This window comes from Mercenaria mercenaria, chromosome 9 (assembly GCF_021730395.1).
Source record: "Mercenaria mercenaria strain notata chromosome 9, MADL_Memer_1, whole genome shotgun sequence".
In the NCBI taxonomy this organism is placed as follows: Eukaryota; Metazoa; Mollusca; class Bivalvia; order Venerida; family Veneridae; genus Mercenaria; species Mercenaria mercenaria.
Window position 1 is genome coordinate 16,069,776 of NC_069369.1, and position 16,641 is coordinate 16,086,416.

The 16,641-nt window shown below is 34.3% G+C and overlaps 1 protein-coding gene across 2 annotated transcripts; it reads right to left on the reverse strand.

Moving 5' to 3' along the window:
* Positions 1–1,971: 1,971 nt before the first annotated feature.
* LOC123547773 (monocarboxylate transporter 12-like) lies at positions 1,972–13,497 on the reverse strand. Of its 2 annotated transcripts, XM_045335026.2 has the most exons (5): positions 12,689–13,494; positions 7,189–7,332; positions 3,757–4,542; positions 3,082–3,132; positions 1,975–2,663 (listed from the first exon to the last, which is right to left on the reverse strand). In XM_045335026.2, exons 1-5 carry the CDS (start codon positions 12,972–12,974, stop codon positions 2,509–2,511), a joined length of 1,422 nt encoding a protein of 473 aa, XP_045190961.2. In that variant the 5' UTR covers positions 12,975–13,494; the 3' UTR covers positions 1,975–2,508. The 2 variants fall into 2 exon arrangements, with proteins under 2 accessions (XP_045190962.2, XP_045190961.2); XM_045335027.2 differs by lacking the exon at positions 7,189–7,332 and having other exon boundaries at positions 1,972–2,663; positions 12,689–13,497.
* Positions 13,498–16,641: the final 3,144 nt, after the last annotated feature.

The following is a 16,641-nucleotide window of genomic DNA, read 5'->3' on the forward strand; positions in this document are numbered from 1 at the left end:
TTTTCTTTTCTTTTTTCTTTTGGTGTGGGGAGAGGGTGGCGATATAGAGAGAAGGATGTTGCACATGCTGCACATTTCATAAGTGTCTGGACAGACTATTGGCAATACATGTCGATGAACGTAATAAATATAATACCAGAAACCTCCTATAACAGAGCTACCATTTTTATAAAATTGCGAACATATTTTACCAAATTTTACTAAGGGAGTTCAAATTCAGTTGTTAAATTCCATTGTATTTTGAAGACAATTCTATGACAAGGTAGATCTGGCGTTTATAGAAAGTTTATTTATAAACTTCGTAAAATTCCAGGCTACGGAAATTTTCCAGCTGATTTTAGTAGGATTATAGAACATTTTTTGAAAGGAGGTTATGACCCGATTGTGAGACACACTATATAGTGTTTGAACAGCGCTTTTATAGTTCGACGCTACTCTTTCTTCTTTGATTATGTCTGACTGACTATGCAGGTGGAAAACTGGCTAACTTTTATTTACACTGTCCTGTAACTTTGGTAATTGAGCAGTTTACCAGTTTAAGATCCGAATTAATGTTTTGGCTACTGACTGTTCCAGTGCGGTGCCCCAATATGCTCCTTTATGTGTTTATTTTGTCTTTTTCTATTTTTTATTGACTTCATCTATATATTTTTGTGCAAATGTCTTTCATTTCTGTGAAGAGAGGGCTGTGTACTTATGATGTGGCTATTCTTGTTGGGTCGTTGTTATTGTTTCTATATAGGCAGGTGTCAAAGCTCACTAAGACTGAGCGGTTGCAATAGTTTTCTTCTAATTGTTTAGCCTAGTCCTCAATGGTGTTTCTGTTGTCTCGCTGCTCTTGTTTCTGAGGGGTTTAAACCCTTGTCTAGGGAGTAGATTTATAAGTATGGTTTTTAGCTCGACGATTCAAAGAATAGTAGAGCTATTGGACTCACCCATGCGTCGGCGTCCCGATTTGGTTAAGGTTTTGTATGTAAGCTGGTATCTCAGTAACCACTTGTGGGAATGAATTGAAACTTCACACACTTATTCACTGTGATAAACTGACATATACTGCACAGGTTCCATAACTCTATTTTGCTTTTTTACAAAATTATGCCCCTTTTTCGACTTAGAAATTATTAGTTAAAGTTTTGTATGTAAGCTGGTATCTCAGTACCCACTAATGGCAATGGATTGAAACTTCACACACTTGTTTACTGTCTTGATTTAACATGCACTGTGCAGGTCCCATAACTTTACTTTGCATTTTGTCAAAATTATGCCCCTTTTTCTGACTTAGCAGTGTTTGGTTAAGTTTTTGTATGTAAGCTGGTATCTCAGTATCTACTAATTGGAATCGATTGAAACTTTAAACGCTTGTTCACTGTCATGATCTGACATGCACTTTGTAGGTTCCATAACTCTACTTTGCATTTTTTTTCAAAATTATGCCCCTTTTTCGACTTAGCAGTTTTTGTATGTAAGCTGGTATTTCAGTATCCACTAATGGGAAAGGATTGAAACTTCTGACACTTGTTCACTGTCATGAGCTGATAAGCACTGTGAAGGTTTCATAACCATTTTCCCCATTTTTTCAAAACTATGCCCCTTTTTCGACTTTTGTATTTATACAATTGACAAGGCTGTTGAATAGTCGAGCGTTGCTGTCCTCCGACAGCTCTTGTTTTTAATAATTATGGCTCCAGGACACAAAAATAAGTCTTGAAACTCAATCCATTCATGTGCCGGACAGCTTTTTAGTAGGATTATAGAACATTTTATGAAAAGAGGTTATGACCAGATTGAGAGACACATAGTGTTCAGCGCTTTTATAGCTCGACGCTGACCTAGCTGAATGTGTATCTTTGTTCATTACAGTTCATGTTCGCGGGTAGTTCGATTTACGGCTCGTTTTGGTTGAGTTCGATATGCTGAGCACTAAAAGAAATTTATTTTGTAATCGTACTGAGCAGAATGTGGATAGTTTGAATATAAGCGTTTGTGAATCCCCGTAAAATGAAATTATGATGAACTAGAGTGTGACAAAAGTACGTTCACCGATATGAAAATAAACATGTAACATAAAGTAGCCAATCAGTTGTATCCTTCCATAGCAGTGTTTGTTTTGCTCTGGTAGCCCTTGATGTGCTCCATGCTTCCGTTACTTTTCAAATGGGTAGAATGAGGACAGTTTGAAGAGAACCAAAGTAGAACTAAAATAAACATTCGACAATTCTAAAACTCTTCAAATGTACATATATTTTGATGGAGTAGATAGAATTCTTACAAAATGATATACATATACATTGTAGTGCTTTTACATATATAGTAAGAACATAGAATAAAGCGTTGACTAAAGCACACAATTATAACACAATTTCAAATATAATCGCACAAGAATCTCTTTTTTACAAGAAGTTAAAATCAAAATAACCTACGAAGGTCTCAGAAGTATCAAAATCATATATATAAACATACATGCGGAATCTAATCAAAAATCTAAAAATGAAAGACAACGGAAATAATTCATTCATTCAGCATTTTGCAATGAACTGTTGTTTCTTTAGGTGACTGTATCTTCTGGGACACTTCAAATTCCGTATCTAAGGTGTGGTCATTATCTTTTGGCTTGAAGCATTCGGTTGCAGCACTGAAGATCGACGCAAAAGCTATGCAAAATGCTGTAATATAGACATGGTAGACACGATGATATACATTGTTGATTAATTATTAAAGACTTTAACATTTACGAGAAAATGTAATTTAATTCTATATGTCATCTTTGAAAGATTAAGTCTATTAAATATCTACATCGTTTTGTTTGACAGAATTTACAAAGTTTGTAAATAAAAAATTAAATATAACAAAAACTTTATGTCCCGGACCACTTTAATCAGATACTGAATGATTTGTCATAAAGAAACCATACAAAATAGTCCGATTTGCACAATCTAACTTTCAAACAAAGTATTGTAACTTATATTGTGCGGAGCCATTTTAGGTCTTGAACAGGAAAGTAATGTGACATTTCAGTTTATTCTAAAAATTAAGTTCATTGTTTACTAAGAAACAGAAGTATTTAGAAAATCAAAAACATACCAGCTATAAGAATGGACAATTCGTATGACCCTCCGCTGTCTATAAGAAAACCTGCAATTAAGGTACAAGTGTAGAATAATTTGTTTCTAGAAAAAATACTATCATGTTCAGTAATGACTAACATAACCAGTAAATAATACCTGACATATCCAGGAAATAATACCTGACATAACCAGGAAATAATACCTGACGTAACCAGGAATCAATACTTGACATAACGTCTTGGATCATATTTCAAAACAGTGAATGGCATTTGAGTTTACAGGAATCTGTCTATCAATTATGAAGGATAAAATGCAATTTAAGGCCCGCTTTTCTGGCGATTTTTATGGCGTTAACGTTAAAGCAGTTTGCAGTTTCTTTAACACATTCTTATATCTCACACTTAACCTTGAAACCTGTAGTCCAAAACACCATATATGTTCCTATATGGTATGTGGGCACTTGGTCTGGAGGATTTTGATTTCGACAGGAACTTGTTTAAAAGTCTGTTTGCGAAATATTGTCAGTTTCGTCTAAAATAGTATATAATAGTAAAATGTATTGTTGATTGTTGTTATGACTTAGAGTTCACTTAGTATGAATCTATAGAATTTAATGCAAGCTGAAGTCGTGCGTGAAGTGAAACATCAACAGTAGATAAACAGTTTGAATTATGTATTATCGTCAGCTTACCTGCAAGAACTGGTCCGACAATTGATCCCACTCCGCCAGCACAATATTGAAGTCCTATAGCCGACGATATATAGTTAATTCCAACAAATTTCAAGCTTACAGCCATTATAGTTACATATGGGCATCCAAAAAATAAACCCAGCACCACCATATATATCACATGACCAACGAAATGTTTTGATATGAATGGGTACAAAATGGAAGCTATTGAAACAACAGCCATTGAGCCAGCGTATAAAACAATGCAGTTTATGCGATTCAAGTTTGTTACGATGCCAGTCAGTACCCGGCCAAACACCGATAGTAATCCAGAAAGTGAAACCAGGAATGCCGCTTGTATGGCAGTGAAACCTTTGACAACTATAAAGTTTGGTAAGTGTTGATATATCAACTGAATTCCTAGGCAATAACAGAACATACACAAGCATAGCAATATGACGGTAACTTTTGTTAGAACTCTTAAGTAACATTTTAAAGCCTGTATAAAATTATTTTCTCGTTTGGATTTATATACTTCATGTCTTCGTTGTTTTTGTGTCGCAATTTCTAGCCCACTCGGAAAGCACATGCTACCGAATACGATTATATTTGCCATCATTGCTGCCACAATGATGAAGAATCCTGAGGGTCCGTAGTAATCACGTGACAGTTGCATTACCGGTGCGAGCACAAAAAGTCCAGCCCCGACACCGGAAACAGCTATACCGACAGCTAAATGTCGGCGTTTCCTGAAATTCAAACCGATCACAACCAAAGCAGCTGTATATCCGAGTGCACCACCAATTCCTAAAATACAAAACATGTACATGTTATGGATCACTCGTAATGAAAAAAAAAACATATCAGTTTTTAAAATGCAGTATGTTACAGGCAAATGGACGGTTGCAAGCTTGCCGCTCATATCAATGAGCGTCAATGACAGCGTAGCGGTAAGGGAGATCACTGCGTCGGAGTTTGGCTAGCAGTATGTCACATTTCAATGGTTAGCAATAGTCTTCATGAGATGAAATTGAAAGCAGTTACCGATTTATAAAATCGTAAATAAATTATTTGAATGGATATGCCCAGAACTGTTGGCTACATGACGATTGTATTAGTGTTGTACCTGTTTTAGGCATACAGACACATAATGGCGGATACAAATAGTCCTCAGTTGTTTTCCTTATTTTCTTTGCAATGTTTTTGCTAAAATCACATGACAGATCTATGCTTGACATGTAGGTAGCATTTTCATAATGAAATAACAACATTACAAAATTTTTCATGGAAACTTAGATCATACACCACCAGTATAATTTGGGGTCTCATCTTTTAGCTGATTTTTCAGTTGTGTGTTTGACTGAAATTATTTTTCTTGCATCAAACATGACCGCCACTTTTCTTTTAATTTTTGGTTAGTACTGACAATATTTTTCAAGAAAGTGTAGGTTACAAACATTTAAAATGGTCCTGATTTGTGCTGCGGTCATTGGAATTAGATCAGTTTTATATATAATAAAGAACAACAACTATTTAGTGTGTTATAACGTATAAGATGATATTGGTAAAAATTGAAATCTGGCCAGATGATGGTGGAAATGGGCTACTTTGATTAGAATTTGATAGAAAATGACAAATTTATTGCAATTTCGTTGAAAATGAGGATAAAACCAAAAAATATCACATTTTCACTGTTTTGAGTGTATTTTTGTCAAAAACTGCATATTTATAGCCTACTGATTGCTATTTTCTGGCCATCAGAGGTATAAGTGAACATATTTAACAGTTTAAATGTGTAATTTGCATGCAGATCGGAGCAGAAAATGTCAAAACAGGGCAAAACAAGGCTGCATTTAGGGTAACTGCTTCAAAATTATGTCGTGACAGCTGTTTTTGACAAAATCTGACGCTTTGTCTTATGGTACTGAAAATGCTGTAAAAACTTGGAAACTGTTGATATCAAGCTAAAACCTTATATTTTTTCATGCATTTCGGTTTCTTGTACATTTCAAATGAAACTGGTACAGAGTCAGAGAAAAAAGTTTTTCTTATAGGCATACAGACACTAAAAAGAAAAATGGCGCGAAAAAAAATGGTAGTCCTCAGTTTTTTTGCTCTGTAGAGCTATTTTCCTGATTTTCTTTGCATTTTTTTTGCTAAAATCACATGACAGATTTATGCTTGACATGTAGGTAGCATTTTCATAATGAAATAACAACATTACAAATGTGATGTGTGCTGCGGTCATTGGAATTAGATCAGTTTTATATAGAATAAAGAACAACAACTATTTAGTGTGTTATAACCTTTAGCGACCAACCTGGTTGAGAGACTTTTCTTTCAGGCGTGCGGGCTTTTCTTAACCTCCGCTCAAGAATGGATAAATAGTAATACTGTGTTGGGTGTTTTTCTTTTTCTTTAGAGGTGTTCGATAGATTTAATTATCTCCTATAATCCTAATCAATAAAAAAAATTGACTAAACTGCTTTTTAAGACTTACAGCAAACAAGAATCTATGTAGTATTTTACTGATTTTCTTAAGTAACTCCTCTCACCCATGGATAACTCTGTTACATGTATCAATTGTATTATTGTTAGTGGCTCGACATTGTGTCGAGGTCACACAAATAAACGCAATATCACACAAATAAACACAATATCACACAAATAAAAGACTTCCTCATCCTATCTTTCTGAGAAAATGTCAGAAATTCTTTTTTTCAGACTTCTTTATCAACCAAAGGTAATAATTGTAATCATGTCATTTATTATTGAACCGCAAGAAAACGAAAGGAAGCCCACGTGGTGTTATCAAACAGAACCAACAAAGCGTATTCTATTTACGGTTGCAAGTATTATAATTTTAAATAAAATTTTAGGAAGATCTGTAATAACAAAAATGTAATGATGCATTCTTTATTTGGACAACTTCTTTATCTGCATTTGACATGAAATTGAAGCACAGTGGAACTTCAAAGACTGTAGTTGAAATAGTTGATAAATAAAATCTATAAGAGGGTACAACAGATTGAATAAAACCAAGCAAAATAACAGCAGACTCTAATTTATTCTTTTCAAGTGAGGTAAAGAAATGTACAACGTTCTCAAACCGGCATAAAATAAGTTCTGTCGCCATTTTCCAGTTTAAATGGCAGGGCAAGACACAGACACTTCACTGGACATTATTTACGTACGATTGACACATAGTAGAACCATCTCCGACAAACTGATTAGCGTCCTCGCGCGAAAGAATTCTATACCAAGATTGAGGTTTTAGAAAACGAGAGAGAGAGAGAGAGAGAGAGAGAGGTTTCAAAACGACAGGCTTGATTAGCTCCGTTCGTACAGTGCCCGTGCTGTACGGTAAATTGAAACCACTGGGGCACACAGGGCTAAGTAATGCATATATGCTCTAATAGAAGCATATAGAAAAAGAACATAACTTAGAATTACCTCCGATGAAACCGTAGGTAAATGTAGTAACATAAATGTTGGTTGCGAAGGCTGTAGTGAGGTATGCAGTTGTCAGGAATATACCGGAAGAAACGATGGCTGTTCTGCAACTGAAGCGATCCACCACAGCGCTTGATAATGGACCTGAATAGTAAGTGATAGATAAAGATTAATAATACACTTAGAAGAGATAACAACTGTCCATTTAAACTGTGCCAGCATCTCACCTGAGAGTATGACATTGGAAGAATAAAACAAAGACCGTGCTGGCTTTGATATCACCATTGACGGTTATGATAAGGCTTAAAACATAGCCCGACTTGCTGACTTTTGACCTGTAAAATTCAAATACTAGTATACGGAATACAAAATTTTAATGATTTAAGAAATGTTGAAAATTATATACATGTAATATAGTGTACAACATACGACGTAAATAGCTGAATCGTAGCATGATAATAGTAATATAACTAACAGAAGAACTGAAGCGATACCATTTGTGCCAAATCAAAGGCAGGAATCACGGTCACCGGGGAAGATGACACCATTTGAACCCACCCAAACAGAGGAATCACGGATGTCGGTCAACATTGACGATACCATTAGAGCCCACACAAAGGGACATTGGTAAATTTACATTGATGATACTATTTGAGCTCATCTAACTGGAGGAACCTCAGTCAGTTTACATTGATGATACCATTTGAGAACATACAGAGGGAGGAATCACGGAGGTCAGTTAACATTGATGATGCCACTTGAGCCCATCCAATGGGAGGAATCACGGTGAGTTTACATTGAAGATACCATTTGAGAACATATACAGAGGGAGGAATCACGGAGGTCAGTTAACATTGATGATGCCACTTGAGCCCATCCAATGGGAGGAATCACGGTGAGTTTACATTGAAGATACCATTTGAGAACATATACAGAGGGAGGAATCACGGAGGTCAGTTAACATTGATGATGCCACTTGAGCCCATCCAATGGGAGGAATCACGGTGAGTTTACATTGCTGATACCATTTGAGCTCACCCTAACGGAGGCATCATAGTCCGTTTACATTGATGCATTTACATAGCAATTGAGCACCTAAAAAGGTGGGAATCACGATCAGTTTACATAAATGATACGATTTGGGCCCCCACCCAATGGGAGGAATCACAGGCAGTATATGTTGAATATAAAATGTGAGTTCACTCAAAGAGGGGAATCACATTCAGTTTGCATTGATGATATAGCATGAAAGATCCTTAAAAGGGGGAATCATGGTCAGTTAACATTGATGAAAACGTGATAATATATTTCTATTGCGAAACGTATAACCTGTCCAATATGCTTTTCGAATGAGTACGTATTGTATATATATATATATATATATATATAATATATAGAATTCAAAGTTAAATAACTACTAGTATTTGAGTGAAGATTCTTTGGAATATGATTTTAATTTATAATGTTCTCAGATGACGATAATTAGTTGGAATTCAATTGAGAAGCAGTTGATTTATTGATTACAGTTACCTTGAAATGTATTACCAATAGTATCTGAAAATTATTTGTCTCAAAAAATCAATGTGTTAGCCAGATTTATTACCAATTTAGATGTACAGTTTTGGACTAAAATTGCTTAATGTTGGTCGTCTACTAAGTAATTAAATGTATAAATCAGGCATTATAATCCTTGGGGAATTTATTTGTATTTCAACTGTCATACAGTCTTATAATCAAACATAGACATGAAATATGCAACTGGTTTCACTTTGCTATTAATTTTAAGTATTAAACAGAATACTCTCTGTATTTGCTTTTCTTTATATTCGGGGAAAATCCGAAGGTTTAGTCTTAAAATTCTACAGTATTCTTTATTTTATGAGCAAATACATTCGTCCATATGTAGAAAAAAATGTTAAGTATTTTGGTGAAATATTTTGATCCCATGCAGATCTGTCATTGATATTGAAGAATATAGAATTAACCCCCTGGTGGATTAGGAACTTCAGCGAAAATCTGGACAGGTTTATATCAATGTACTTAAACACAGTGACGATATCAGTAAAGCATTCAAGTTATTAAACTATTTCGAGTGAATAAATGAAAGCACTTTGTCTTTTTAAATGATATCACCTATATTTTATCCATTTTATTGATCCAAATTTGATGTTATCATCATGTTGAGTACAAAAGAAACTCGTACTTATAGCTATACTTAGTGCTTGAATGCATTTCAATAGCCTCTTATAATTCTAAAATATTGCAATTTTCACATTCCTTTTGTGATTAAATGTGTTTACTTTTTATCTTAAATCTAAATGGACGAGACTGAAAATAAATAAGTAAATTCCTATTATTATTCAGTTACATTATACAAATGATTATTGTGCCAAAAATATGCTACAGTCCGATGCCGGATGAATGATAGTATTATGGCGATTCTATCGTCCTACAATCATCATCCTACCATTATCATTGGTGGTCGGTGGTGGGAAATTAGCAAACTAAAATTCCTAAATAAGGAAAAACGAAAACAAAAACTAAAAGAATGTGAGCAAAATAACGAATACTTTCGATGGGTCAATGGTGCACTTCCTTGGCCCCGTTGAATAAGCAGTGATTGAATAATAACGACTGATTATGTACGTAGAGCTTCATAGCAAATAAAACATCCCGACTGATGCAAAAAAAAATACCAAGACCAATCGCAAATAAAACGTTCCGAATAATGCGAACAGAATCACCTATAACTATCGTAAATAAAAAGTAGGCCTACCTAATGATGCAAACAAAATCACCCAGACCCATCGTAAATAAAACGTTCCGAATGTTAAACAGAATCACTCATATCTATCAAAATGATGCGAACGGTCCTAATGATGTGAACAGAATCAACAGATCCATCGTAAATAAAACGTTCCCGAGGATGTAAACAGAATCACCCCATAACTATCGTAAATAAAACGTTCATAATGATGCAAACAAAATTATCCAGAAAAGAATCGCCCCATAACCATCGTAAATAAAACGTTCCGGAGGATGCAAACAGAATCACATATAACTATTGTAAATAAAACGGTCTTGATAATTCAAACAAAATTATCCAGACCCATCGTAAATAAAACGTTACGAAGGATGCAAAAAAGAATCACCCATAACTATCGTAAATAAAACGTTCCGGAGCATGCAAACAGAATCACCCATAACTATCGTAAATAAAACTTCCGAATGATGCAAAAAGAATACACAAAACGATTCAAAAGATGCAATAAAATCATCCGGACCCATCGTAAATAAAACGTTTCAAAAGATGCAAATAGAATCACCAATAAGCGCAGTAAATAAAACGCTCCAAATGATGCAAACAGAAACACTAAGACTCTAACTTGGTCCAGATCTTTATAATCATCCGTAGATACACCCCGACACTGTTTACCCTACTATTAAAAAGCCTCCAAATGATAATTCTATATATTTCTAATTTACCATCAGCCTGTCTGCTATACCTGTCCACTGAAGATTCTGTTTGATCTTTTTCACCTTTACAGTCGGAGATCAAACTAACTATGATATGAGCCGTGCCATGAGAAAACCAACATAGTGGGTTTGCGACCAGCATGGATCCAGACCAGCCTGCGCATCCGCGCAGTCTGGTCAGGATCCATGCTGTTCGCTAACAGTTTCTCCAATTCCAATAGGCTTTAAAAGCGAACAGCATGGAGCCTGACCAGACTGCGCGGATGCGCAGGCTGGTCTGGATCCATGCTGGCCGCAAACCCACTATGTTGGTTTTCTCATGGCACGGCTCATATATAAATAACAGTAAGTAAGAAAACACTGTGTTTTAAAGTACGTGTAAAATTCTCAATGTTGGAGCATTTTAATATCAAGTGTTGTTGCACATTTCATTGCCTCTCATGAACCGAGTCTTGGTTGCGTTCTATGCTTCAGAGGGATTGTTTCAGAGATTTTAAACAGCTTAGGCAATCTATTGTGTATCAAATCATACACATTCCGTAACAAGTATCTTTACTGAATTAAAATGATATTTAAGTTTACATATATTATCATACAACCTGTTAAAACAGTATATGCTTATAATTTACAGCATCTGTTATTAGGACTAGTTTTTGTGTGTTTTCTGATGTCAATAGATTTATTATAAGTAAGATACATAAACACAAAAATCAGTTCCCTGTACAATAAATGCAACATCAATGAATAACCTTGCACTCAGACTGATTGACCAGTGACCAGCTAATGCAATGACTGTTATAATCTCTGTATTACCAAAATCATCATGGTATAAGTTAAAATCTCAACAACAAAAAACTCACTCCTGTCAATTTGTATTCTTCAGTTGAACTTATCAAATCTTTTTAATCGAAATAGAAATAAGTGTATGCATAAACAATTCCACATATAAAGCTACGGGTAAGCGCGCACTAGTTCAGCACTCTCAGAAAGAGAATACCAACATTTCTACAAATAAATTTCAAAAATACTCCTTTATTTTTTTCTTAAAAATAAGATTGTCCAATTATTTCTCTGTAAATACATACTAACATTATAAGCGCCTATTTTCCAAAAGGTAGCACAGCTTGATATAATTCCTCTGTAATAGTTTTATTACGATAAACTACTTGATCGTACTGCTCTATTTTATGTTTTATACCTCTTATATAATAGTGCACGATACATGTAGTAGGAATGTACAAGGCCAACAGTAAGTAGCGTTAGTTTTGACTATAGTGTCGTGGCCGACAGTATTATATCAGCAAAACACGATTCTGTAAACATGCTGAAAACAGAAGCTGGACAATATGTTCAGGGTTGTGACTGACACTAGTGAGGACAAAATACAATAATTGTGCCAAAGAAAAGTAGGGATAAAACCTTAACAAATATTATGTTTAAGAGCAAAAATGTTAACAGTGAGTACTATTGTCCGTTTTACATTGTTGAAAGAAATGTTCTACTGGATGGTTTAAATATAGTTGCTTGGATATCATTATTGATTTATTATTCTTTGGCAATCCCTACCTAACAGATGATATAACAATATCTAAATTAGTCTATAGGTTCATTGAGTCTTCCAAACGTTTTGAATAATACTTAATATCAACCATCTGCCCATTCTCGTCAAGTCTTTGTGCATCACTCTTATAAGTTTCACTTTTCTACATTTATAAACAATAACTGTACTTCATGACATTTATGTAAAATTGACTTTAGTAATCTTATATACTACCCTGAATGTGTGATTGTTTACTACAGGAAAATGTCTATATAAGCCACCGGCTTTCGATCCTATCCTAAGCGTATTTCTGAATTTGTTACATTATATACAAGTTGTAAGCTATGCATTTCGCTAATAGAATATGATTAAACCAAAGTAAATACTAAGGAAAAACAAAACCTCAAAATGTAAGGTAAACAAGAAAACTTGGCTGAAAACAAACAACTCTCTTAGGATTTAAATCATTGTCAAAGATAGTACCTCCAAGCGACATCAACGCAGTGTTCAAAGCCCCTGGCCACGACGTCAGTGACACACTTTCTTGATATCTTTGAAGAAGCACCGATTGAATAATTCCAACAGAATAAAGAGAACTTCCTAATAAACAAAACGTTCCAAATGATGCAAAGAGAATAACCCAGGCCCAACCTCGGTCTAGATCTCTGAAATCATCTGTTGATACATCTTGTGGCTGTTCTGTTTTACCTTCGGGTTTAAGAGCCTTTGTTTCCTCTTGTACCCTATCTTTATTTGAGATTTCTTTCATTTTATTCACTTTATATTGTTTCAAAGTAGCGTATGTTAGCCATAACCATTTAGTAAATCAGAGAATAGCCTAATCGATATGGGTTTTCAAGGTTTAATGGTCAACAATGCAGTTATATAATTCAAATGTAAACGATAGTTAGCTAAATTGTTTATTCCGCATTATAAAAGCTTAACCTACTTCAATGTGACTGTATATGAACAAAATATTTTTCACAACAGATAAATTAGTTTCATTTTCTTTTTGATTTAAATCACACCGACACAATTAAGTTCCAACTTTAATGGTGATTGCACTACTTTCCTACAGTACTGGCAAATAAATCCATATCGACAAGAGTTCTCTTCTGAATATGCCGCGCAACTGATTAAAACCTGTTCTTTTACCAGTAACAGCTACATGCTCGCTACACAAGCTAGAAAACATATAATTGGTATAAAAAGTGTATCTTGTATGGTGTACCAGGGGAACAAATGATGAAATATGGAACTGTTCATAAAGCGATCTGGTACATGTTCGCTGTGCAGAAAAAAATAACCGGTGACCTAATGATATTTCCAAATGTCACATTTAATGTGTGTCAGCGAGAAAGTTGCGTTTTTGAGATTATTCAGTTTCCAAATTTCTAAAAGATTTGCAAGTTGGCCATTTCATTTCAAAGGCGATATAAGGTCATCATTCGACACGTAGTTCTTTTCTGGATTTAATGGTAAATAACTTTACTCGTATTTTTTAAAAATCACGTATTAAATCTGGCTATATTACGAGAAATAATGCTGATAAATATTCGTTGCATTGTTAAATTTATAAAAATAAACCATCGCGAACATTTTTAATATCTAGAAACGTGCACTAAATGCATATCGCCGTTGTTGTATCTCTGCGTGTTTGTGATAAATGAGACATTGATATCGTTGAATCTATATTGAAATGCCGCACCTTGTCTACCTGGTGGTGATATGAAAAATTTAAATAAAACTCTGTCGTAATGTGTGATTTAATGAATAAAAAGTGCAGATTCGTCACCCTAAACCTAAAGTCACATTACTTTAGGAAAAGTCGGTTTGAAATATTTCATCAAAAGTGCATGCTTCTTCAAGGCTAAAGAATTGAAGATTGAAGGTAAAATTACAAACGTAAATTTGGATCAGAAATATGTGTATTTTGCTGAAATTTATAAAGAATAACCATCCGAACATTTTAATTCTAAACTCATAAACAATCATTGTCTATCTGCGTTTTATTGAATTATCTACATAGAAAGCACTTTTACCAATGAAAATGAAATAAAGTTATGTGTGATTTAATGAATAAAAAGTCAATTCTAGTAGTAACGCTAAACAACTTAAAACTCGATAAATCGTTAGCTGGAAAAAAAACGATTTGTCGTACCTCTTTGTTTTGGCAAAACTGAGCCTCTTCCCGTTGAATTTTCATTAAAACAATATTTCAATTTTAGAAAAAAGTTACGAAAGTTTATTTTTTTTTACCAATAATAAAGCAAGATATTGAAGATTCTGAAACAGATTTCCACCGAAGCGGGAAAAGAAGCGCTACACTTCACAAATTCACAAAAACGCAATTATCAATATAGCTTTTGAATTTTCAAAAAAAAAAAACCAAAAAAAAAAAACTTTCATAACAAAAATATAGCGAATTGAAGCTCTCGATAGTACAACACGTTATAAACTGAATACTTCATGTTTATATTCTCTTTTCCATTTTAGAATATATTGAGCGCGCTGTCCAAAATGTCGATGCTGTACGAGGTCAGTGATACATCATGTTGTGTTATTTTTTTCTTTTAAATGACATGTATATACATAAATTATGGAGAAAAATACATTCTATCATAGGAGGTCAAAAGTTTATAACTTTCTTGGAATTGAATTACAAAGAAAAACTTCTAGAAATGCTGTCAGAATTTCCGTCTCAAAATATAGAAAATAAAGCCAGAGTAGCGCTTTTAAAAATAGTATTCAATTTCACACTCATTATGCGTCGCATTCACTTTTTAATATCCTTTTATAAAACAGTATGCAATTATGTATACCGCAGTGAACATATGACACATTTGTATATGACATTATTTATGTTGTTGTGATTCTCATTTACAATATACATAGTGAAATATGTTAACCCATGCATATTGTAAATATGTACTTCTAAAGTAATTGTCTATAATGTTCTACATAGTTCTGTCTAATCCCCATACGATTCATCAAAATGTTACCGTCAATGGCATACCTTTAACTATATCATGCTTTTTCCGTGATCTTATTCTCCCAATAGCTCAAATCATTTCTGAACTTCAGTGCAAACATTTTCATATATTTTTTCACTACGTTTAACGATTTGTATTTGTGATATTCTATGCTTGTAAATTATATCTTGTATACTACATATTATGATTATATCTGTCCCCATCTAAACCCACATTGTCATGTTATTACATGTATGTAATCTGACGTTAATAAAAGTATTTGTTGTTAGCTCACCTGTCACGTAGTGACAAAGTGAGCTTTTGTGATCGCCCTTCGTAAGTCGTCCGTCCACAATTTCTTGTGAACACGATAGAGACCACATTTTGCAATGGATTTTAATCAAACTTGCACGCAACTTGAATGGCATAATATCTCGGTTCCTTTCGAAAACTGGCCAGATCCCATCATGGGTTCCAGAGTTATGACCCCTTAAAGGGCTAAAATTTGATATTTTGGCTTGTAAACACGATAGAGGTCACGTTTTGCATTTGATTTTTACGAAACTTGCAAACAACTTGTATTGGCATAATATCTCGGTCCCTTTCGAAAACTGGTCATATCCTACCATGGGGTCCAGAGTTATGGTGCTTTAAAGGACCAAAATTTGCTATTTTGGTTTTTGCAGTCATATAGATACTTCATTTATGGTTTGATTTGATACAAACTTGAAAAATAACTTTAACAATGATAGATCTTGGATTCCATGATAAATCCGTCAGATCAAATCATAGATTTCGGAGTTACGGCTTCTGATTGACCCCTAGAAGAGCCAAAACTTGTTAATTTGTACCTTGTGAACACGATAGAAGTGACATTTTACATTCGACTTTAAACACACTTACGCACAACTTAAGTCACAATAAGATCTCGTTTCCTTTCGAAAACCGGCTAGATTTCATATTGGGTTCTAGAGTTACTGCTCCTGGAATTGGCAGAATTTTCTATTTTCGCCCTTTCAGCCATATAGAGGTTTCATTTATGCTTGATTTGAAACAAACTTGCATAGAATGTTTATCTTGATCATCTCTAGCCAAAGTTAGAAACTGGATCAAGTGGGGTTAAAAACTAGGTTACCAGGTCAAATGAAAGGAAAAGCTTGTTAACACTCTCGAGGCCACATTTATGACCCTATCGTCATGAAACTTGGTAAGAATGTTTATCTTGATGATTTCTAGGCCAATGTGGAATCTTGGACATTTAAGATAAAAAACTAGGTCACCTGCTCAAATCAAAGGAAAAGCTTGTTAACATTCTAGAGGTCATATTTTCTGACCAAATCTTCATGAAACTTGGAAAGAATGTTTATCTTGATAATTCCTAGGCCAAGTTCGAAACTGGGTCATGTGACGTCAAAAACTAGGTCACCACTGAAATCAAAGGAAAAGCTTGTTATCACTGTAGAG